Source organism: Stegodyphus dumicola, chromosome 7, assembly GCF_044657685.1.
Source record: "Stegodyphus dumicola isolate Sdum_Otavi_A_Nest chromosome 7, ASM4465768v1".
NCBI lineage: Eukaryota > Metazoa > Arthropoda > Arachnida > Araneae > Eresidae > Stegodyphus > Stegodyphus dumicola.
This window is the reverse complement of record NC_140774.1, coordinates 40,427,082-40,452,128: the sequence shown is the minus strand read 5'-3', so window position 1 is coordinate 40,452,128 and position 25,047 is coordinate 40,427,082. Positions and strand designations below refer to the sequence as shown.

The following is a 25,047-nucleotide window of genomic DNA, read 5'->3' as shown; positions in this document are numbered from 1 at the left end:
CTGATTTGATTGTAATTACCTGAATTTCTTTTAGAATGTTTCAAAAATGAGAAGAGTTTTGATTTTTGTTTGATTCAACCATCAAAATCATAATTCTCCCAATTAAAAAACATTTGATATGCTCTTCCTCTATTCACTTTGCACCAAAGTTTGACTTAAAACACATCAATAATATTCCTCAGAATGTTCTTTAGTAAAAGACAATTATGGTGACAATGATTTTTTATAAAGAATTGTTAGCTCTATTTCTTTAGTTTTTAAACTTAATTACCCCTCGGCAGTCATTTATTGTAATGGCTAGGATCTGTACTTCAACAACGGGGTGTAAAAATAATAAGCCCAGAAGTTTCAAAATCCAAACAAATATCATTTCATGCAGTTGGACCAAGGAAGATTAGCAAAAACTCAGAACCTCTGTGGACAGCGGTAATAACTCTACACTCCACCTGGTAGCTAGTTCAGTAGAGGAAATAATGGAGCTTTGGTGAGGAAAGAAGTAATAACTCTGCACTCCACCTTGCTGTTGGTCCACACGGGACAGGTCCTAGTCTATGTAGTACTGGTAGGTAGCATTATTTACAACTAGTCACACTTACAGGCTTTCACAGTTTCCACCATTTTGGTCTCTGAGCACCAGGAGTGGTGACCCTGATTGACCAGTTAAGCAGTAGTTTGAAAGAAACTCTTTAAAGTCTGCTATCTGGGGTTAGGGTCTCTAGGCGGTGGTATGATTGGATACTTCTTACCTCTCAGCGACTTTTGAGATGACCCACCTTCTGCCAAATATGGAGGTTTCTCAGTTGGGCCCACTCTGTGTAGTGCTTGATTATTAGAAAGCAGAACATGTATGTAATTATAATTCTCTTAGATTTATATCTTTATTGGAGGGAAAAATTCCATGTACAATCAAATAAGGCATTATTAGTGCAACCAAATCAAATTTTTCTTATCAGTTTAACAATCTAAATGAGGAGAAAAAAAACTTTGCAGTTTGAACTGATATATTGGGATATTTCTAAACTAATGCACAAAAAACAAACACGTTTCAAAACAGGATGTATGTATTTGTAAATGCAGGAATTATGTGCTAGAGGGCACAATAAAACATATGTATAAAAGTGGAGGTTTTATCAGGCAAGTTCCATCGTGACTGGGAATAGATCAAGGGCAGGGGGGGGGGACCATAGCTTCAAAACAGAACATAAGTTCGAAAATGCAGTGTTTATGTAATAAAGATCACTGTGAGACACATATATGAAAACCTAATGATTAGAAATGAATCAATATATGGATGGGGTGAAAGCAGATATGCATTTTGTATATGGTCTGACTGAGAGAAATAGCAGGCATGTGAAAAGCCTTTATCAATGGTGCTTCCCCAACGAGTGTATTTCTGATCACAAGATTTTTGTGTGTTTGCATTACCAGCTATTGGAATCAGGAAGTTTCCATGCTGACATGCACAACTATATGTTTTCGCAGAAGAGTTTGCACACTTGCCATGTCAGAAGAGATTATGCATCAGATATGTACAGCAACCATATATTAGCATTAGAAATTGTAGTCTGTTACAAAGCTGTACACAATATTATGGTGAGTTTTAAGTGCTGAACATGTTACCATATGCATTGTATCACAGCAGCAACTCAGAGATCGTTCAGCACATATAGGGTTTGTCCTTACAACAGGGTAGAATAGACTTGGTATCTCTTGCACGTGTGTTGTTCATGGATGAAGCTACGAGCCACTTGTTATAAAATGCACTGCATGTTCACATTCTTAACAATGATGCTTCATAGAGAATTCTGAGAGTAGATATATTTAATGACCACACTACTGGCCCATACCTTATTGAAAATCATTACCAGGATGTCAGCATAGGAAAAGTCAACCTGATATTCTTCCAACAAGTGTCTTAGGAATTATTCTGGCATGCACCATTAGCCATTTGCATTACAGCACAAATAATTCCAGCATAACAGCACAAGGAACTGCTACGTGCTTACTATATTTACAAATACATGCTTACCTGTATGCCATGTTTCAGATTAGTAATTCGTTGAAAGTAACCCATCATTTGGTCCCTTCTTTTTATGAGGACACCTGAAATCCCTCAATGAAATTATCATCAAATGTAATGCAGATCTTGGAGCTAGGCTTTCAGTAGCTGCACCAGAAGCCAGCAATAAGCTTGGTACTTCAAAGATTACATGACAGTGCTTATATCAATGATACAACGCCTCATAAAAATTGTTTGCATCCTAAAATGTTTGCATAAAGAAAGGTAACTGCCATTTGGAATAGCTTTTGGGAAATATACTTCATTTCAGTTATTACTGATGTTTAGACATATGATTTTGTTTGTATTTTTTATTCACAGTAGTGCTCTCTAATTTATGCAATTCTGGTTGTAGCATTTCATTACATCAACAAATTATGGATGGTCGTCATTATAACATTCTTTTAATACTTCTTGCCTCTCCAAGTTTCCCTTTTTGTCAGATACTGCATTCTGAAATAAAACACACCCTCTAGCACATATATTCTACTTGCAACAATATATTATATGCTGAAAATTGTTTGTTTCGGTGTTCTATCACCTCCTAATGCTTACTGTATTAGTTCAGAAATACCACATTTAATACCAAATAATATGAAAGCCTGGATGGCATTCCAAACAGTAGAACTTCCTGCAACTGCATAACAGATTCTGGAAGAAATGGAACAATCTCATCAAATCCACTGGGTGAATAGGTTGATAAAATGAATGGTTTTAACATAAAAGAAAATAACACTAAAATTAAACTAAAATTGAACTAAAAGATTTAGTAGCATCCCTCTCTTGAAAAGAAGAGTTAGCTATGCTCCGAACAAGTGGTGTGATAAGAGATGTGTTATTCAGAAAAATGACCTAAAAAGGTTTGACAGTATAAATACATAGCTAATTTAGAACTGCACTGAGTAATGAACATTACATAAAAAAAAACCAAAATATCTAAACAAATACAATACTGCTTGCAAATTATGCAACAAATGAAAAAAAAATTTTGTTTATTAGAACCAAATAACATGAAGCAACATCATAAGGTGATATTAATAAAAAGTAAGAATAAGACATAATATTTATGTTACATATAATGAACTGTGATGAATATATACTTGCTAGACAGGTAGAAGAAATTAATCTAATAAAAATGCATTTCTGAATGCTACTTCTACTTTTATGACATTTAACCATAATATATTCAAATATTATAAATGTTTTCTGTCACACAGTTTAGAAAAAATACATAATCTATCCAACTCATACCTTCTTGACACACACAAAACATACCTTCATTCACTTCATCCAATACATACCTTCACGATTTAAACACACTTTCATTCTGTAAACAGTTCCTAATGTTTACAGAATATTAAATAGCACTGCTTAAAATTCACATGTGGATAGTAAAAATAAATTTAATAAATATATGTAAATAAAAATATATGCACATAATAAAACTGCACGTAAAAAACATCTTTTAAAGAGGTAATAAACTTTACGTGGAAAAAATACAATAAGATATCAGATTAGACTAGTAAATGCAATAAAATAGATAGGTTTGAACAGGTGCTGATGCAATAAAATAGGTGTGGAAAGAGTCCTAAATTTCTAAAAATAAAATCTTTCACATTAAAATAACACACAGAGGGAGGTAAAAAAGAAATTTTACTTGGTATTGGAAACAAAACCCAAAATCTATATTTAATGAAACAAATTTAAGAAAAGTGTTTTTTTTTTTTTTTTTTTTTTTTTTTTTTTTTAAATGCCTCAATATTTATTAAAAAGATACAAATGAAATTTTGTAAATGAACTACAAAATTAAAATTCATGAATTAAAGTCCCCCCTTTAAAACAATTTGACAAAACCTATTATAGTTTTTAATTTTTACATTTTCTGGGAATCTTTCTAAAATAATGCAAGTGTAGAGGAAAGAGAACTGTTTCAAGAATTAGCGTGAATAAACATTATACATAAGATACTTAGTTATCTTCAGAAAATAAAGAATGTGGCATTCATGATTGTCAAGAGGCAATACTAGTGATTAAATCCACTGAAATTTCAACAGTTGTATTATTTTTTAATGGAGGCCTTTCTAAGTTTAAAAAAAAAAAAAATAATGATTTCATTTAGGTTAAGATTCAAAAAGCTAAGAATGACGAGGAAAGCTAGAAGACTTGAACATTTGAATATGCCATATCTATAATCATTTTGTCATTAGCCTACATTTCCATTAGTTGCTACAAAAACAATAAAAAATAATAACAATAATGAAATAATAACAGTAATGAATGAATGAGAGTAATGAAACACATGTGCCCCAAAGAAGTGAAAGATTCTATTAAAAACAATAATTTTAAATATATTCAAAAGTTATTAATGTACACTCAAATACATTACTGTGAAATTTGTGCACCTGATGATTAAATAACACCAAAAGGAAATACAAATATAAGAACTTCCTGAGCAAAGTAGTCACATGCAAAGATATGTAAAGGAAAGAAAAAGAAATCTGCATCTTGTTGTACAGATATGTATGCATTCATAATTCTTTCTTTATTTAAATTCCCACTTCAGCTAATTCAGGCCTTACATAAATTATAAGTTTTTACTAAACAAAAACAAAACTAGTTCAATTTTAATGATTAAGATTTCATATTTACTGTAAAAATAATTGCTATTTTTTTTTTCAAATAATTTACTTCACTAGCAATATTATATACGAATTATATAGGAGATAGGATTCAAAAGTTCCCGGACTGTATAAAGTAAAAAATATTATGAATTAAACTGCAGAAACACATCTTCCTTCGAAATAAGACCCTTGTTCAATAACACACTTTTGCCAGAGCCAAGTTCATCGAAGCATGTTTGGAATCCATTTTTGGCCATGTCCTTTAATTCAGACTGAGATGTACATTTAACTTCATCTGATGATTGAAATCGATGACCGTGCAAGCGCCTTGCCAGTTCAGGAAATAGGAAGAAATTGCAGGCTGCGAAAACAGGTGAATAAGGAGGTTGAGGCAAAACAGTTCTTTTCGTTTTTGCAAGAAAGTCATTAACGAGTAAGGATTGATGAGCAGGAGCGTTGTCATGCAACAGCACTATGACAGCTTAGCCTACATTTTTGGTCTCTTCTTCCGGATCGACTTATGCAAACACAGGATTTCGACGTAGAGTTCTTTGTTCACAGTGTGTCCTTCAGAGATAAATTTCAGATGCACAATGCCCTGGATATTGCAGAATACCCCTAGCCATGACCTTTCCTTTAGAGCGATCTTGGCGGAATTTCTGCTTCTGGGGAGATTACAGCGATTTCCATGTTGTTGATGCTCTCTTGGTTTGTGGGTCGTACAAAAAACACCATTTCTCATCTCCAGTAACAATTCTGCCAAGTAGGGAATCTTTGTCAACAGCCGAGATTAAGTCTTCCGCAATTTCCATCAAATTCCCTTTTGGTCTATGTTTAACATGTGGGGGAACGATGTGTTGACACACCCTATGTATGTTAAAGATCCTTAGTCAGTATCTGCTGACATGTGGCCTCTGATATCCCAACTGATTCTGCTATTTGGCAAATTGTTTGTTGCCTGTTCGCACGTATCTCTGAAGACACCTTTTTGATGTTTTCATCGAGTCGCGAAGTCACAGATGGCCACAGTGTTCGTCGTCTTCAGCACTTTCCCAGCCTTCTCTGAAACGAAGATGCCACTCAAAAGCTTGCGTTCTCGATAACATTTTCACTTTACACATGCTTCAGCATTTCGAAAGTTTCCATAGCACTCTTTTCCAAGCGAACACCAAATTTGATATTGATTCTCAGTTCAACTGACACCACTTCTTTTTATCGCTGGTTACCAAATGCACCTGCCTACAAAAAATGCTGTTGCCTTGAGCTTTCGACCACGTGATTAGGGACAAACCACTTTTAGAAAAGGAGGAGGACGTAGTAACACAAAAACATTCTTGTGGTCGCACTACTGCAAAAAATTTTTACATTATAGACTCAGTACGAGAACTTTTGAATCCTACAACATAAATATGTATATATATATATATATCATGTTGAAGAAGTTTATAAAGAAAAAGCAACAGGAGAATATATTCTATCTGATCTTGAAATATGATAACTTAGTTTTACTTGAAAATAAACAGTCTTTAATAATTATTTTACAACCACTAAATAATAATAAAGATCCAAACGATATCAGTATATATTTAATTTTCTTTTGTGCAATGGATCATATCCAAATGACATCTGCATCTCGCATTCAAATCTTTTTAAAGTTTTAATACTTCCTTCTTTCCAAATACATATGCAAAAGCAAAAATTACATATAAAATAAAAGTAAAATCAGCACCATTATTCAACAATAATAGGCATAATTTTAATTAAAATTTTTAATAAAAATATTATAGGAATAATTCTGAGAATAAAAATATTAAAGAATTTTTTGATATAATATACACAAAAGAGTAATTAAGTACACACAAGCAGATTAACACAATTACAAAATATGATAACAAATATTTCAAACAGGATTAAAAGTTCAGTAAAAATTATTTAAGCATTTATTTTTAAAATCATATATTTTTGTACTCTTTTGTTATTGGGACCGGATTCAGAAATATATGCATGTAAGCATGTGTGTATGTATGCATGTGCATATATGTGTACATATATATGTACATGTAAATACATGAACACATCCATACATACATACAAATCCGAATGTGGTCCCGATAACAGAAGAGTTCCGAATTTTCATTGGGTCATCTGGAAAGTTTTGCTGTTTTTCATATCAAAACACGCTTCCTTCAAATTATTTTGTTCAAATTATTGTATTACTGCTGATGAAAACTACCTTGATTAAAGGTTATGTATAAACATAGTCTTTTCTGCTCAGGATGCATAATTCGAGCAGACATTGTGGCATAACTTTTGTTTCAGTGCAGTGCTAAAAATTAAAAGCCAAAAAGCCCATTTGTGTGATATTACTCTCTTTCATTTTAAAAAAGTATAAAATGCAAAAATGCTAGTCAGACTCATAAAATTTGTACAATATATGGACAAAAAGCTATTTCTGACTGCATAGTTCAAAGTTGGTTCAAGATGTGACGAAAGAAATTTCAGCTGTGAAGATGATGCTTGCTCTCAACGACTATCCTCTAAACAAGTAATTTCTAAACATCTCTGGAAACAAGTGCCAATTAAAAGAATCTGTCTCTGAAAAATCACATTACACTAATTGGAAACTATCACAAAGTTAAAAAAAAATTACAATAAATTATCATTTGAAGTATGTAAGTCGCTATAATGTATGGATACTCGGTACTTAAGCAAAGCAAAATATGCTTGAGTTTTGGCAAGCCATTACTCGACAAAAAAAGAATTTTTGGGAGAAACATTTCATTATTGCAGATGAAAAGCAGATATTATATAGTAATTTTGCAAGAAAAATATCACGGAGGAATCCAAAAGAATATCTTTAGTCACACCGAGAAAAGAGAAGAGGGCTAGCAAACAAATCAGAGAAATTCGAAAAAATAATGCTCTCAAATGACAATTTTGAAAGCAGAAGCAAAGTGGTCAGAACTGATCCAGATGTCATCCATTATGGCAATGCTTAGCCATACATTTTGATGACTGTCAAAGACTTATTTGAGTATGGCAGGGAAGTTTTGTGTTACCTGTCATATTCACTAGATTTTGCTCCCTACGATTTTCATCTCTTCAGGTCACTGGAAAATTCTTTGAACAGCCTAAAATTCCTTTCTTTGGAAACTGTCAAACAGCACTTTGATAACTTCTTTATGAATAAACCTCATGAATTTTTTGAAAAAGAAATTTTCCAGCTGCTAGAAAGATGGCAGAAGTACAAAATGATGCTTATATGATTCAATAAAATTTTATTATGTTTTTGTACTGCTTCATGTGCATTTATCATCATCATAATAATAATAATAATAATAAACACAAAACTTTCAGTTTGGCAAAATTCTTGCAGTAAACACGAGAAATTCATAAGGTATAAAAATTGCAGTATGTTACTCACCTTGCCAAATGCATCTCTATTATTTATATGTGAATATGGATTCTTGTACTTTTTGTGAAATTCCACTATATTATATATTTCTTCAATGTTCCAATTTATAACAGCCAAATGCAAATTTCTGAAAAAATACAAAATAACTTTATCAAAAATTGTAAAAATTTCATATCAAAATGCGTTTTAAAACATTAAATTCTTAAGAATTTATATTCATCATACAGGTCTTAAATACGTGTAAATGCACATCATTGTATTATTTCAGTTGTTTACCATTCTAGACGGCACAACATGAGACAAAATAATTTTTTCTGCAAAGTTATAAGCACCAACTTAATATTTCCAATAAGAAAACAGAACTTTCTTCACCAGTTCCTTCATAATGTGATAAAAATTTTCTAAATATAAGAAACATACTTCTTAAGACTAACTCAACAAACAAAGTAAAAAATAGAATGATATACAGTCAAAAGTCGTTAATCCGGAATGATCTATGATCCAGACCTCAAAGCTACAAACTTTCTGCGCATGCGTCAACGCTTACGCGTAATACCTTTACATCTGCGCATATGTGCGTACGCATGCACAACGGACAGTATAAGCCAAGCTAAAATTATCTAATTACTTATTTCAGTTAATGTTGCAGATTGCGTTGTTCCTTAATCTTCGAATTGGATCCGGCTTATTATTTTTTGCAGACTGTTACAGCAATTTTATAAAAGTAAGTTAAAACTTTCGATTATGTCAAATAGAATTTCCGATGCTTAAGCAAAGGGAAAGCATGTTTTGATGTTCATCAAACAAAAAGTGGAATCGCTGCAAAAAATGGATAAAGGCTCCTTTGTTTCTCTAACCATTCCAAAATCTGTTTATCAATTTGAAGCTGCTCTGCGCCGGGATGGGGGGAACGCCGCTGCGCACAATGAACTGGAAGTTGATCTGTCAGCACTATCCTTATCTTCAGGGCAAATGTTTTTATTTTATTCGGCTTATAATTCCTCACTAAATGTAGTATTTCATCTCGATGTACTCCATATTTGATATGATTTAAATCAAATTCCTTGTCATTATAAATATCACAAATACAAATCAAATAGTTTTCTGGTTGCAATTTTCTCGGCTATGCGTAATGTATGCTTTACGCATGCGCACATTGAAAGAAATGTTTAATAAAGTAAAAAAATAAATATTAAGCTTTTTTTTTTTTGTAAATTTTGATACCCTTTATATCATAATTGGTCTTTATTTCATAAATTACACTTTCATATTTTTAATTTTATAATTTCTGCACGCCATCTTATCAGATTTAAACTGATGATCTATAATACGGAAAAATCGATAATCCGGAATCGCCGAAGTCCCAACGAGTCCGAATTAAAGACTTTTGACTGTACTTTAACACACTTTTTATCGATGATGCTCAGCTTGACAAGGATGCTGTTTTAACAGATAACAAGACAAGTTTAATGCATACTAGTAGCCATTTATGGCACTTGTCTTTCTCTAGTCTCTTTGGCAGCTACTGTCTAATACTAATAAAGACTCCTTTTTTCTTTGAAAATACAAACGATTATTTTTAGGAAGGGAAGACTGCTTATTGACATTTTTGTATGGCATCCAATGATGTTTTTGCCATCAGCATCAAGTCTGGGAATCTTAACAACATCATGGCTACTAGCTGAATAAGTCTTGTGTTATTTATTGTCATATTTATCCAACAACAGATGTTTATGATACAGAATAATTCTGAATTTCAGTCTTGTTCAACCTAGTGGTGGTAAACAGAATGCCACAGTTATTTCTTTGCGGACAATGAAACCTATTGTTGTCTCTAACTTCAGGATCTATCCACTTCTTTAACCTATTAGATATGACTTAAATGAATAGTTTATTTTCATATGTTGGAAGCATCACAGATTTCCTGCTGCTGAAACAGACTTGGCCAATTTAATAAAACTGCATCTATCGACATACTTCAAATAAACACAAGTCTGTTCGTATAATATACCCACAAAGCTACATGCAACAGCTGCCCAAATACTCATTTCTTTACATTCTGCAAGTTAAATAGAAAGCAAAATGTAATTATTTAACTTTTTTACCACCATTTATACATATAATAACATAGGGAAGTGATAACTCTAGTCTTTCACAGCACTGCATTTTGGATCCAAAAAAGTATAATTTTGATTTGATCCAGCAATGTACAATTTTAATAGAAACATAAGCCAAAGTGAATTATATTAGTATTTTTATGTGAAAATACTATGTGTGAATCTATGTGAAAATCTACACAAAAAGTGTTCAACTGTTTTAAAATTAGATACATGACAAATATTTTATTTTAATTACAATGATTACCCATGTATAATAAATCAAAATACTTCTTCCAACACATAAAAGAGCATTAAAAAAAAGTGGATAATTGCTTTTCTGATGTTTCACTTATTTACAGTTTTAGGTATTTTATTAACAAGTTTATTGTTTTAGTAACAGAATTAAAACTAACATCAGTTTTCTAAACCTAAAAATAATTTTAAGATATACAAACAAAGTTTGGTATTTTCTGATTATCCACATCCCTGAAAAGTACAGTGTTCAGCAGAAATCACTGTTGAAATCACTTTTGAAAAATCACTGTGGTGTTGCCAAAGTAGATAGAGGGATGCGGTCTGTTCCGTTAGGTATGTTACATAATTAATTTTCAGCCATCACCATGCTGTGGTCAGGTGAACATGGAGGCTTTGCAGTGGAAGCTTTTTCAAAAATGGCGGATCTGGAATTGCACATGGGGCATTTCGCACATGGTTCGGTTTACATGCTAATGCAAGTGATCCAGACCAGAAAACAATTTTTCTGTGGGTTCAAAGAGTAAGGGCAACAGGATCTGCACTAAAAAAACATCCACACATCTAAAAAATGCGAGAGCGCCAAAAATTCTGCAACAAGGGCTTCAATTCAGCAATCTGCAAGGTAGTCAGCATGAAAACATACCTAAGTTCTTATGATTTCCAAAAGAACTATGAGGTGAATTCTGCATATTGACTTTCATTTAAAAGCACACAAGATTGTCAGGAATTCTCTCCAACAGACTGTGGACGGCATATACATATTGCTATAATATGATCCTTGCAGTTGCACCTCCCATTTGCATTCTGTGGAGTAGCAATGAATTCTAGTTCTCTTTTTCTGGCACAATGAACAAACAAAATTTTCGCTGCTGGGCTGCTGAAAACTGTTAAGAGCTCTATGCACAACCTCTTCACAGCCTGTAAGTGACTGTTTGCACTTTGGCATCTATAAGCGTCAATGGGCCTTACTTTTCTGAGGAGGATGGAATCACTGTTAATGTTCATTCCAATCAATACAGCAACATATTGGAGAATTTCTTCACATGAGAACTGAGGAGTATGGGGAAAAAGCACAAGGAAAGAAAAAAGGGGGAAAAGAGGACTTCTGGTTCCAATATGAAGAACCTAAGGTAAATGCAGCATACTGTTTGCATTAAATTTTGCATATGTTCCCAGTCAAGTGGTGTCCTAACATGAGGCCATGACCACCACACTTGCCTGATTTAAGTTCCTCTGACTTTTTCTGTGAGATTACCTCACAGTTGGGGTTTTCAAACATCACCCCTTAGTCCTTGGACCAACTAAAAGAGGTTATACGAAAACAATTTGTAGAAATTTCCCCCAGCATGGTACTAAGAGTGATGGAAACTGGGATAACTACTCTTGATTCCTTATCTGTTATTTGGAGTAAAACAAAAGGCTGTCAATAATTTCATAATTGCAGCTCTATTTCTAATGCCCATCATATAATGTTGTTTAAAATAAGTTGAGATCTTTCAAACACCCATAAACATTTTTAAATTCTGGGTCTGTTTGTAATTCAGAAATATCTGTTTCTTGAAAAATCTAAAAATTTTTTATGTTAACACTGTACATTTCATTTTGTTCCCCTCATCATCTAATTCTTGATACAGCATCCACTATAACATTTTATTTTCTGGGAGTAAGTTTAAATATTAAATTGTATTCTTAAATTTAAGGACTCTTTGTATGAGTCGTAGTGATAAATTCAATTCTTCTCAGAATGCAAATGAACCACGGCTGCATGATCTGTATAAATATTAATCAGTACCTTCCCGAAACACACTCAATATTTCTGTACTGAAAGGACAGCTAATGTTCCCCTTTCAGTAGTGGTATAATTTTTTTGAGTTGGGTTAAGCGTCTTACTTAAAAATCGGCTAGGTATAATTTCTTTCAGTTGGGTTAAGTGTCTTACTTAAAAATCGGCTATTTATCTTACCTCCTACTACAAAATCTGATACACCTGCAGAGATTTCTAACATGATGTTTACTTTGGCTGACCACGTGACAGCCTGTTTTTTTTTTTTTTTTTTTTTTTTCCCCTTTTAAAGTTTAATAGCAGTTCTGCTACATGGGCAAAATCTTTGGTGAAACTCTTATAATAGCAGCACAAGCATAAAAAAATGAGGCCAGCTTTTTTGTTGTATTAGAAGGTGGGTAATTTTTTATTGTTACAATTTATAATTTTTTCATTTTAGTTCCCTTTTGAGATACTTTACAGCTCAGGTAATCAAGTTCCTTTGCTGCAAATTTACATTTTGATTTGTTAACCCTGCTTCATTCAAAAGCGAAAACTCTTCATGCAAATCCCGAATATGTTTATCTACAGTCTCACAAGTAACTGCATCCTCTATGTAAACATACATTGTTCTTTCACTACAAAGAAAATGACTGGTAAATAGTCTGATAACCCCATGAGACTGATAAATAGTCTAATCACCCCATGTGATGTGAAGCAAATTATCGCTATGTCTGAAGCAACTACAGGTCTGGAAAAGGTTTCAATTTAGAACATAAACGCGATCTCTTAGGCTAAAAATATCAGTCACAGCTCATGATCATAAAATTAAAGCAGTCAAATTAAAGAGTTAAATGTGGAACCGTATTTTTACCAGAGCATCAAAACCAAATTCTTGACAGGTATGTAAAGCAAAACTGAATAATTACAACTATCAGAGCTGGCAGAAACTAAACATAGTCTGCATATGCAGCCACAAACATTCCATGTCTTAAAACTCCAAAAACTTCAAATTAAATACTGGCTATTTATTTGCATTCTGGTGACGAAACAGGAAGGAGATGTTACAGTAAAGACTGAAATAATAAATGAATGGTTAACCTCGTAACACCATGACTTCCTTGTACGGCTTAAATAAATTATACATATTTTTTTGCTGCACTTTACTTAAACTTATTTGCTAGAATTATTCTAACTTAATTATAACTGATTTCTCAAGGCAAGTTGAAAATTACATCAAATATTGTAAATTTCGAAATTAAATACAGTGAGACTCCGCTTAATGCCCGGGGATACGTTCCATCAAAGTAGAGCATAATGTGAAACAGCGCTAAACGAGGCTATCTTAACGTGTTAATAATGGGGTTAAAGGAAGATGGATATAAAATTGGTTAGGTATTAAATTTAATAATGTTTTTTAATAAAAATAAAACTGAACATTTATTTCTTACAAAAATAAAAGCAATATAAATGAATATACTTATAAAAACAAATAAAATTCTAAGTCAGTCAGATCAATCAGTCTATTCTGTGTTTCCAATTTTCAGCCTTTGTGTCACGAATGCATTATGATAGATTGGTTTAATGGCATATTGCATTCAATTTAATCGTCAATCCATATAGACAGTCGTTTTTTCCATTTCCTCTGTAATGTTATTTCTAGAACGGGTAATTCTAGTTGGAGAGCTTGAAGTAGTTGCAGTTGCCGATGAGAGTATTTTTTCTTTATTCTTAAAAATTGTCCTTATTGTTGAAGTTGCTAAATTCAATGCAGCACTAATTTGAGATCAATGCTCACGAGAATCTAATCTTCTAATCACTTGCATTTTAGTTTCCAGTGAAATGCTTTTTCTGGTAGCTTTCTTTTATTGTTTTTTATTATCACCCATGATAAAAACTAAAGATCATTATATTTGTCACTGTATTAATCGTTATAGTATTATATAAATTTATACTTACAATAATGTCAACAAATGTTTCAAATAATAAAAATGTCTCTGTACAGCACCGCACCAAACAAGAAACACAACTACAGTCAAAAGTCGTTAATTTGGACACCCATAATCCGAAATGATCTATAATCTGGACCTTAAAATCTTTCTGCGCATGCACCGCGTTGACGCATGCGCGCTAGACATTTACGACTGCGCATATGCGTCTGCGCAAGCGCAGAATACATTTTTGTGTGCGCATTTAATGTATAAAAGATGGTATAAGCTAAAATTATCTAATTATCTATTTCAGTTAATATTGATGACTGCGTTGTTCCTTAATCTTCGAATTGGATCCGGCTTATTATTTTTGGAGACTGTAAGAGCAATTTTATAAAAGTAAGCTTGAACTTTCGATTGTGTCAAATAGAATTTCCGATGCTGGAGCTCCCAAAGGATCTAGAAAACGAAAGTATGTTTCGATGTCCATCAAACAAAAAACAAATTGCTACAAAAAAAGGATAAAGGCATATCCTTCATATCCTTTGTTTATCTAACCGTTCCGAAATCTGTTTATCAATTTCACGCTGCTCTGCGTGCGGGGAGGGGTGACGTCGCGGAGCGCAATGAACTGGAAGCTGATCTGTCAGCACTATCGTTATCTTCAGGGCAGATGTTTTTATTTTATTCGGCTTATAATTCCTTACTAAATGTAGTATTTAATCTCGATGTACTCTGTCTTTGATATGATTTAAATCAAATTCCTTGTCATTATAAATATTACGAATACAAATCAAATAGTTTTCTGGTTGCAATTTTCTAATTTCGGCTATGCGTAAGGTATGCTTTACGCATGCGCGCATTGAAAGAAATGTTTAATAAAGTAAACAAATAAATATTAAGCTTCTTTTTTTTTTTTTTTTTTTTTTTTTTTTGTAAATTTTGATACCCTTTAGATCATAATTGCTCATTATTTTATAAATTACGGTGTCATATTTTTAATTTTATAATTTCTGCATGCCATCTTACCAGATTTAAACTGATGATCTATAATCCGGAAAAATTGATAATCCAGAATCGCTGAAGTCCTGACAAGTCCGGATTAAAGACTTTTGACTGTACACTGTTTCGGATATGTTATTAGGAAACCTAGCGCTGTGCACACTTTCGGAGAATCCCCGGGTTGAAATAAAAGAGCGCTAAACTGAAACAGCGTTAAGCGGGGTCTTACTGTACCTCGGTCAATTTTGTCATACAGAAGTTAAACTTCTTGTATTTTTATTTTTTCATAACGAGCATTAAAACTTTCCCAAATATAAGAGTAGCTGTAGAAAGCATTAAATGATAGATTTCACCAGTTGTCCAACATTTAGTTTTTTAAAAAGTTAGAAACTGCCAAAATATGAATAATTTGTAATTTAAAACATTTCTATAAATTTAAGCATATGACCAACAACTGTGAAAATAAAGGTCAGAACTTTCAAACTGAATAAGGGGTTGGTTTTATATATACATACTTTTGATACTGACAATTGCAATAAAAAAGGGAGGTGCACAACTAGTTGTTATAGCAATCCCATACACAAAATTTCAGTGTTTCTTGATTAATAGTTTTTGAGTCCCACAAGGTACATACAGACGTCGAGAAGAAATAATTTTTGAATCTATTTACAATTTGTTTTGGAATAAAGAGTCATTTGCTTTGTATGTACATACAGATATCACGCATAGTCAAAGTGGAATCGAGAATGGTCAAAATATGTATTTCCATTGAAACTGAAATTTTTCACAATACTTCCTTTACTTTGTACAAGGTTGTTCAATAAGTTCGCGGAGCGCCATCTATTCGTCAATATTAGACCTAAAACTTCGAACTTTAACGCCATTTTCATATTTGTTCTTTCTTAGGAACACGTCAAAAGTTTCATTTTGATCTGTTAATTTATTCATTGTTTAACCACTCTTCATATCTAATGTGTTGTGGCTTTTTTCAAGTATGGATAAAATTGAGCAATGTGCAGTCATCAAATTCTTTGTACAGAAAAGTTTAAAGGCAATGGAAATTCATACCGAAATGGTGAATGTGTTGGGTGAATCTGCTCCTCCAAAAACAATGGTTTGCAAGTGGGCTAGTTTATTCAAAAGTGGTCATACCAGTCTTGAAGACGATCCGCGATAGGGTCATCCAAAAACTGCATCAACACCGGAAAAATATAAGATAGAAAAATATAAGATATGGTATTGGAAGACCGTCGATTGACTGAAAGAGATTTAACAGAGGCTTTAGGCATTTCATTGGGCACAGTGAGCAATATTTTGAGTGTCAATTTGGGTTTAAAAAAACTCTGAGCAAAACGGGTGCCGCATTTTCTAACGATGGAGCAAAAACAAATTCGGATGTGACTTTGCCAGCAACATTTGGAGCGTTTTAAGAAGAATAAAAGCGACTTTATCCGTCAATTTATCACAATGGATGAGACTTGGGTCTACCATCATGATCCTGAATCAAAACAGGAGGCCAAGGAGTGGTGTGAACCCGGCTCTTCGGCGCCGAAGCGAGTTCGTGTGCAAAAATCAGTCAAGAATGTGTTAGCATCAGTTTTTTGGGATGCGAAAGGAATTTTATTTATAGATTACCTTCAAACTGGCAAAACAACTAATTTGGATTATTGTTGTAACCTTTTGAATCAATTAGACGAAAAAATTCGTGAAAGAAGACCCGGATTACAGAAGAAGAAAATAATTTTCCACCAAGATAACTCACCTGTGCATACAGCTCAAAAAACCATTGCTAAAATAACTGAATTGAAGTACGAATTGCTGCAACATCCAGCCTATTCGCCAGATTTAGCTCCCTCCGACTTCTGGCTCTTCCCACACCTCAAACAATATCTCCATAGAAAACGAGGGATATTTGCAGAGCTGCCGAAAAACCACTACAGTCAAGGGATCCATAAATTAGAAGACCGTTGGAATAAGTGTATTGAAGTTGAGGTAAACTACGTTGAAAAATAAAGTCATTTTTACAAATAAAAATTGGTTTCTTCATTTCCGCGAACTTATTGAACAACCTGGTACAAGGAAGTAAAATTACTGCATTAAAATTATGAAATAATACTTACAAGTCAGGCATCAACTATGCACAGTATCAGAATAGTAGTTTATTACTCATAATAAGTTTTTACGAACAACAGTGGAAAACTGCTTATGGATCATAAGGAGAAGATAATTTTAGCTATTTCTTTTGCTCAAATTTTTTTTAAATACGTGCTGTTTAAAGGAAGTAGTTTTATCTGAACTTACGTTTGCTGTTTTGGCTTATTTATTTCTTTTTCTTCCAGAACATATATTACTTTTACATCTTTTCCTTTTAGTTCTTCATCTTGGATTCTCCTTAATAGTTTGGATTGTTCATTAAGATACTTTTCTTTATTTAAAGAAGAACGGAGAGCTATTTTTGCTTCACAGCTAAAAAATAAATTAAATTTAAAATTAATAACATGAAAACTATCTTTATGAAAACAAAAATAATTAACAGAAGCTGTCAATCAATTAGAGAGAGAAAGTGAATGCAGAAAAAATCTGATATCAAATTAATTAATTTCTCAGTAATTTTGTTAACCTATGGGCTTACTGAAGAGCAAGATTACTGAGCAATATGCATAAACCAAGTAAACCTAAAATAAGCAAAAATGTATCAATTTGATATTACTATTAGCAAAAATGTATTAATTTGGAGGTCTTGAAAGTAGCTGTTAGACACAGAAACTGTAGAGCAAGCTTTTTCAAAAAGCAATGTAGAAAAAGTAGAAAGCAACCTTCAAAGTAAATAAACGCAGTTCATTTATGGAAAACAATGCCTGGGAATTACCACTTGTCATCAAGTTTTCTTTTCATCAAAAGTATGGCATTGAGGATATCAAGGTGTTTGTCATTTTTTATGTATACTATATCTACATGTACCTTAAGGTGAGTATATAAAATACACTAGAGCTTCCCCAAAAAATAATACACATGTGATTACTAATAAGAGATATTGGTTTTACAGAAAAGGTATCAGTGTCTGTATTTATGTATTTCAGAAGGATAATCTAAATTCACAATATTTAGTAAAGAATCCATTTTATCATTCTAGAACTAAACATATTGATGCTTGTTTTCATTACAAAGAGGTGTTATTTGATAAGGAAGAAATCAATATTAAATATATATCTAGAGCAGAAATGTCCACTGAGACAACAAAGAATCTCGGCAGGGACAAACACAGAAAATGTACAAATCTATCATGTCTTGAGTATAAATCAATGATTTAATTTCTCATAACTGATTTTTCATAATTGATTAATCTCTCACAATCCAGTGAGGGACAGTGCTAACATTTAACACTTCACCAGTATTTCTGAGCAACTCAAAATGACAAAGCTACGAGTCATTTAAATTCAAGCCTCTGCTAGCTCAGTCAGTTGTAACCTCAAACATTTCCTGATTCTGAAATCTTCAATATGTCACCAATGCACTGACATTCCAATGTCTCGTTTTTTTGAGCTTTATTTGGTTTGTTTTCTAAGAGATTAAGAAGCGCGCCAATTGTGACTTGAATGCTACAATTGGCACGCTCACGTCAGATGCAGAAGTGCCCACTTATTTGGTGCATTTTACAAGATAAATAAGCACGCCAATTGTGGCATTTAAGCCAATTTTGGAGTTTTGGAAAAGAGCGCACTTCGGAACATTTTTACGCATACTCAGTATATATTTTAAATTGAGAAGTTCTGATTGGTGTTGACGGAAACAGATGACAGAGAAGCAGTTATTTCAAACAATCCTTTGAAAATCCATTACTCTTTTTTCTTTGGCTGAGCTCAATGGAGTGGATAATGTCTTTTCAGGTAAATTTATTTTTCTTTAGATAAATTTTTACAGATACTTACAATGGCCTCCAGTGATATTGGTATTGTTGAAAATGTGGATGAATGCATGTTTAAGTTATTTCGTGTATTTTTAAAGGTTTTCTACCATGCTGCCTGCTTGCTTTAGGAAAGAAAGCTGTGTTAGAATGGTGTTTTGTTTTCAATAATTTGGATATGTATACATTTTTTCTAGTGATACGAAAGTGGTTTGGAAGGTTCCCTTAGAAATATGCAATCGAAGACTTGAATATTTCTAAACACAAGGTAGTTGACTCGTATCTTTTCTGTAGGGAAATATGTATTCATATTATGGTGAAAGATAGTTGTAAATCAGAAGAGTCGATAAAACTGTTGAGGTTGATGAAAGTAAGTTTGGGAAAATGAAGTATGGAAGAGGCTAGCCCGTGAAAGCAAGATGGGTGTATGCAGACATTGAAACAGATGCCCACAGATATTTGTTTAGAGTGGTTTCGAATCGAACAAGTATCTGCTTGCTTGATGCAGTTAGTGAATGGGTGTTGCCTACCACAATCATTTCTATCTGCTAGGCTGCCCATAAATGTCTGGAAAATGAAGGATTTTGGCATTTAGAGGCAAACCACAGTTTGACGTGCGAGTGTCCAGGAACAGAACAAGTGTACATACTAAAACCACTGAGGGTGTATGGGCAGGAATCAAATGATTTCTTGGAAATTCTACTAATCGAACTGAAGAAATGTTTGATTCATATCTGTACAATTTTATGTGGAGGAAAAAACATGAACACTCTGTTAAAAAAATATATTTAAAAGTTTCCTTGCTAACATTGCAAGACTTTATCCCCACCACTTTACGCGATCCAACTTCCGAAGAAGAATTTTTTCATGAATCTGATGGTGACGCTGTTTCAGACGTCAATGTTTCCGGGCAATAGTCATCTTATTTTAAAAAATAAATGGGGGAGGGGGATTTATGGAATAAAGTGCTTTTCTACATTAAGGTAAGTGAACGTATTTTAATTTTTCAGTGTTTTGTAACAATTTTAAGTGATTGAAACTTACTATGTTTTTTAAATGATTTCAGTTTTAAAAATTATTTTTTTGCAAGAGTTTTTTCAGTTCTTAATTTTTTTTTCAAGTGAAAGTATTTTAATTTTTCAGTGTTTTGTAATGATCTTATGTTTCTGAAATGATTTTTCATTTTTAAAATTATTAAGTTTTTCGCAAGCATTTTCAGTTTTTAAAAATTTTCTTCCAACTTGTTTTTTTTTTTTTTTTTTTTTATTTTTATTCATGTCGTGTCTTACATAGTGCCTCCTGGAGAGGCTACAACTCCAGGAGACAACACAAAAGTGTGCCAAGTTGACAATTTTAAAAACTGTGCCAAGCAGTTGATGATTCTTCACTTTTTCCAAAGTTACTATACCTACTGATTGGCACTATGTGACTATTCTGGTTTAAAAGATCACACGGTTCTTATCAAGATGCACTCAAAGCATCATTGTCACCACCAGTTACAGCCCAATGGAAGGCCATCAGAAGAGATAAAAAATAAATATAGCAAATAATTTAAAATTAAATAAAGAGATAAAAAAATTGATACATTAACTGATAATAAAGACAAATAGTTAAACATTAAGTGATAATAAGGACAAATAGTTAAACAATTTCACTCAAAAACTGAGAAGTCCAGCTCTGGCTAAATTTAAGTCTTGCCAACATACAAGAAAAAGTGTTCTTGAATACAAGAACCTATACCTTTGCTTGCATCAACTACTTTTCCGGTGCAATAAAAAACTAAATGACTTTATATATTATCTGAAGATTATTATTATATCTGAAGATTTAAGATATTATATGAAGATTAAAGACAATCACATTCTATAAACTGAGCTCTGCTACAGATAATAGCATTTTCCACAAATTTTCTAAACACTGGAATATACATTTCATATATATAATATAATAAGAAATGAACTATAAAAGAATATTTAATATGAAGAAAACTTACGGTAAAGGTCTGGGAGCTATATCAGCATGTTTAACAATATGGTTTTTTACTTCAGTTTTCAATATGCTTTGCTTTGATTCATTTCTTACTAATGATAATTCTTTCTGTATTTCATTAATGTTAGGTTCAGAAATATCTTTTGAATGCTTACTTGAATCTGTATCTTTCAAAAAGTTCTTTATTTCTTCAATTGTGTCTGTTTTATTATCTACAGTGTTACATTTATTTTCAAGATCATTAACACCGAGTTCTAACAGACCGTCAATAACAATTTCCTCATCGATAAAATCCGGTTGGTAATAGCTGGCATCGCTGTCGGAAAAAGTGCTTGCCGGAGAAGGAACGTAACCACTTTCTGGACTACTGATATTTTGATCACCAAACTGACCATCTGTTTCGTAACTCTGAGAAAAGTCAAATGTCACATAAGAATTGAGGTTTTCATTTGACAAACTGTTATCTTTCACACTTCCAAAAGACAAGTGGAGCAGTGTACTGTGGTCAAAGTCAGAAATATTGTACAAATTGAGTTGACCTCTGTTTTGTCGATTAGGCAAATGTCTTCGTGTTCGTAGAGGTGCTCTTTCTCGCAAATCAGACTTTTCCTCATCATTTACACCTGATATCTCTCGCAAATCAGACTTTTCGACATCATTTATATTTGATATCTCTTGCAAATCAGACTTTTCATCATTTACATCTGATATCTCTCGCAAATCAGGCTTTTCACCATCATTTACGTGTAATATCACTAAGTCATTTAACAAATTATTTATATCATCATTTATGACTTCATTTACATTCAATTCAGTTTTAATGTTTACATTTTTACCTTCTTTAGAGATCAATGAATCATATGTATCACAAAATGATTTCACATCTTTAGAACTTTTTTCTGATTCATTACATAATTCATCTGAAGAGTATTCAAGAACTAATGAATCAATGTTAATTTCAACAGAAGAGAGACTATGATTTTCATTTTCTTTTTTCAGATTGCTTGCATTATGATTATCTTTCATAGTACAGGCAGCAGCCTCTTGTTTCAGTGCATAAGTGTTATCTTCTAGTTTTATAACATGAAAATCATCTTGAGTTCCAGTTTCGTGAGATTCCTTTTTTTCCAGAGAATTCAATGATTCAGCTATGTCACTTGGAATACTTGCTAAATTCAATTTTTCAAGTTCATATGCTAACAAGATAGATGAATCAATATCAAGATCAATTAAATCTTCAGTCTTATTTTCAGAGTTTTCTGCCATTGTGTACATAGAGCTCAAACTTATTTCAGAATAATACTTTTGTCTTCACTTGAACAAATGATATGCAGAATCACAGCTGCAAAAGCAAGACAGAAATGTAAATACCTTAAGCAAAAAATAAATAAAAATATCTTTATTTCCAGCATTTAATAGCTATCCAAAATTACGAAGGTTGGCTTAATAATATTAATATTTTATACATTTAAATCTTAAATATGCACATCAAATAACTTCTTAGGTTATGTGATTAAATATATTAAATACTAAAAACTAATTCCTTTAGCTATCATGATATGCTTGGTGATATGTTACTAGAAATACATTGTGGAAAAACTAGTTATGTAGATTTTAAATCACAATTATCCAAAAAAAATTAACTGTAATCATTCTTATATATATTTTTTATATTATCACTTCTGTCATTCCTTGAAATTCTGTTAATATAGTAATACAATTCTTAAATAAATGCCCACCAGGAAAATTATTTTTTTGATTTATCTGGCATGTTAAAATGAAAATTCTGCAATGATTAATTTAATCATTAAATAAGGATACATAAGAAAATTTAACACTAAATTAAAAATTCTATATCAAATTTTGAAAAAAACAAAATGTGTGAATATTATTATTATTATTATTTACTGTTATTGCATAATATGTGAAATTTCTTCAAAAGTTAGCTTGGCAGAAAAGGGTCAAAATTTAATTCCAAGATTTGAACCAAAGAAACAAAGAAATCAAGTTAATTGAAACAGTACTTTCTGATTACTTAACTCTCAATGAAGCTTTGCAAATTCACTGACAACTCTGGAGAGCATTTACAAACTCACTGGCAACTGGTTTCTAACCAAGCTTATTGAACCAAAAGCAACAACCACTTTCAAAATGGCAGTGCATTAAGAATTCCATAAAAGCACAATCAATAAAATTAAAAAAGGAAGAAACATCTATAATAAAACATACACCTTTTTTAAAAAAAAATCCTTGTTATTGTTCTCCCCCACAGTCAGTTATCTGCTTTTGCTAACACATAAATAAGTAAGTAGATAGAAGAGGTTTTATTATATAAACTTTTATTTTAACTCACAGAATCATTAACGAACTAAAAGGAGAAAAGTAATTTAGTTTAATGGGAACAAAGGATTAAATAATTCTTTTTACAAAAATCATATACAGTCTTAAATCACAAATAATAAAAGTGTGAATAGTACATAAGTTTATAAAAATAATGGTTTATGTTTTTGCTAATGTAATTCAATTCCATTATATTTAGTCATCCATACTTTTATTATTTGTGATATGAAACATAGATGAATTTTGTAAAGATAATTAGGTAATAGTACAGTGTGTGATCTACTACTTTTATTTACTTTTCATCATTTTACTGTATGTTCAAACAAAAAAGCTGAGTTTTTTTTTTTTTAAATGAAGCTACTGTTATTACATTATGAGACTAACGAAATTTATATTGGCTAAATTGAAGAAAAGGAGCTTGTCTGATAATGATTTAATCCAGCGGTTCTCAACATTTTGGCTAACGTGTACCATATAAACAAAAATTGAAAACCTTTAGTACCACCACCACTCTTGAACAAAGCTCAGATTACATAAATTAACAAGTGTTAGAGAAAAAACTCAATTAGGATGTTGGCATTTTAGTTTTTGTATTTAATAGATAAAAATACTTTGCTTCTATCTACACATTTCTGCACACGGAAATGAATACTTTTAAGGACCATTAATGAAGAAAATTAAGGACCTTTGAGCAAATGAGAACTGAATAAATTCAATTAAAAATATTATTCTATTTTTGATTTTTACTTTTGTAATACTATCTTAAAAATAAAATAGATCCCTAAGTAATATGCATTATTACTAAACATGAATTAATTAACATAATTAATACAGTCAAAAGTCGTTAATTCGGACACCCATAATCCGGAACTCAAAACTAAAAACTTTCTGCGCCCGTGTTGACACATGTGCATAGGCGTTTACGCGTGCGCGTAAGACCTTTTACGACTGCGCATATGCGTGTGCGCAAGTGCAGAAAACATTTTCGCGTGCATGCTTTATGTATAACGGACGATATAAGCTAAAATCATCTAATTATCTATTTCAATTAATGTTGATGATTGCGTTGTTCTTTAATCTTTGAATTGGATCTGGCTTATTATTTTTTGCAGACTGTAAGAGCAATTTTATAAATGTAAACTTGAACTTTCGATTATGTCAAATAGAATTTCCGATTCTGGAGCTCCCCAAAGGATCGTACAAAAAGAAAGTATGTTTCGATGTCCATCAAACAAAAAGTGGAATTGCTGCAAAAAATGGATAAAGACATGAAGAAGGTGACAGAGAGGTTAGTGAAAACAAAAAAATTTCGATTGACAAGTTAGTCGGTATTCTCGGCACAGCAATTAACAGGACTTGAACAGCGGAACTTTGTAACTGAACAAGAAATCATGTCTGTTTATAGAATTAAAGAGAAAGTATTATCACATAAAACGAAGCAACTTAAACAACTTACATTGAAAGAAATGTTTAATAAAGTAAACAAAAAAATATTAAGTTTTTTTTTTTTTTGTAAATTTTGATACCCTTTAGATTATAATTGTTCTTTATTTCATAAATTACGGTTTCATATTTTTAATTTTAGAATTTCTGCATGCCATCTTACCAGATTTAAACTGATGATCTATAATCCGGAAAAATCGATAATCCGGAATCGCCGAAGTCCCGAC

General features: G+C 32.1%; 1 protein-coding gene across 5 annotated transcripts in view; it reads right to left on the bottom strand.

Moving 5' to 3' along the window:
- Positions 1–25,047, bottom strand: part of LOC118197903 (uncharacterized) — a 39,712-nt gene that overhangs the window by 2,714 nt on the left and 11,951 nt on the right. For all 5 annotated transcript variants that reach the window (XM_085820108.1, XM_035369463.2, XM_085820111.1 and 2 more), the window contains 3 exons: positions 21,042–22,379; positions 17,446–17,610; positions 8,105–8,222 (listed from right to left, as the gene is read on the bottom strand). In XM_085820108.1, coding sequence (XP_085676234.1) covers positions 8,105–8,222; positions 17,446–17,610; positions 21,042–22,312 — 1,554 coding nt within the window. In that variant the 5' untranslated portion in view covers positions 22,313–22,379. The remainder of the gene's footprint in view (positions 1–8,104; positions 8,223–17,445; positions 17,611–21,041; positions 22,380–25,047) is intronic.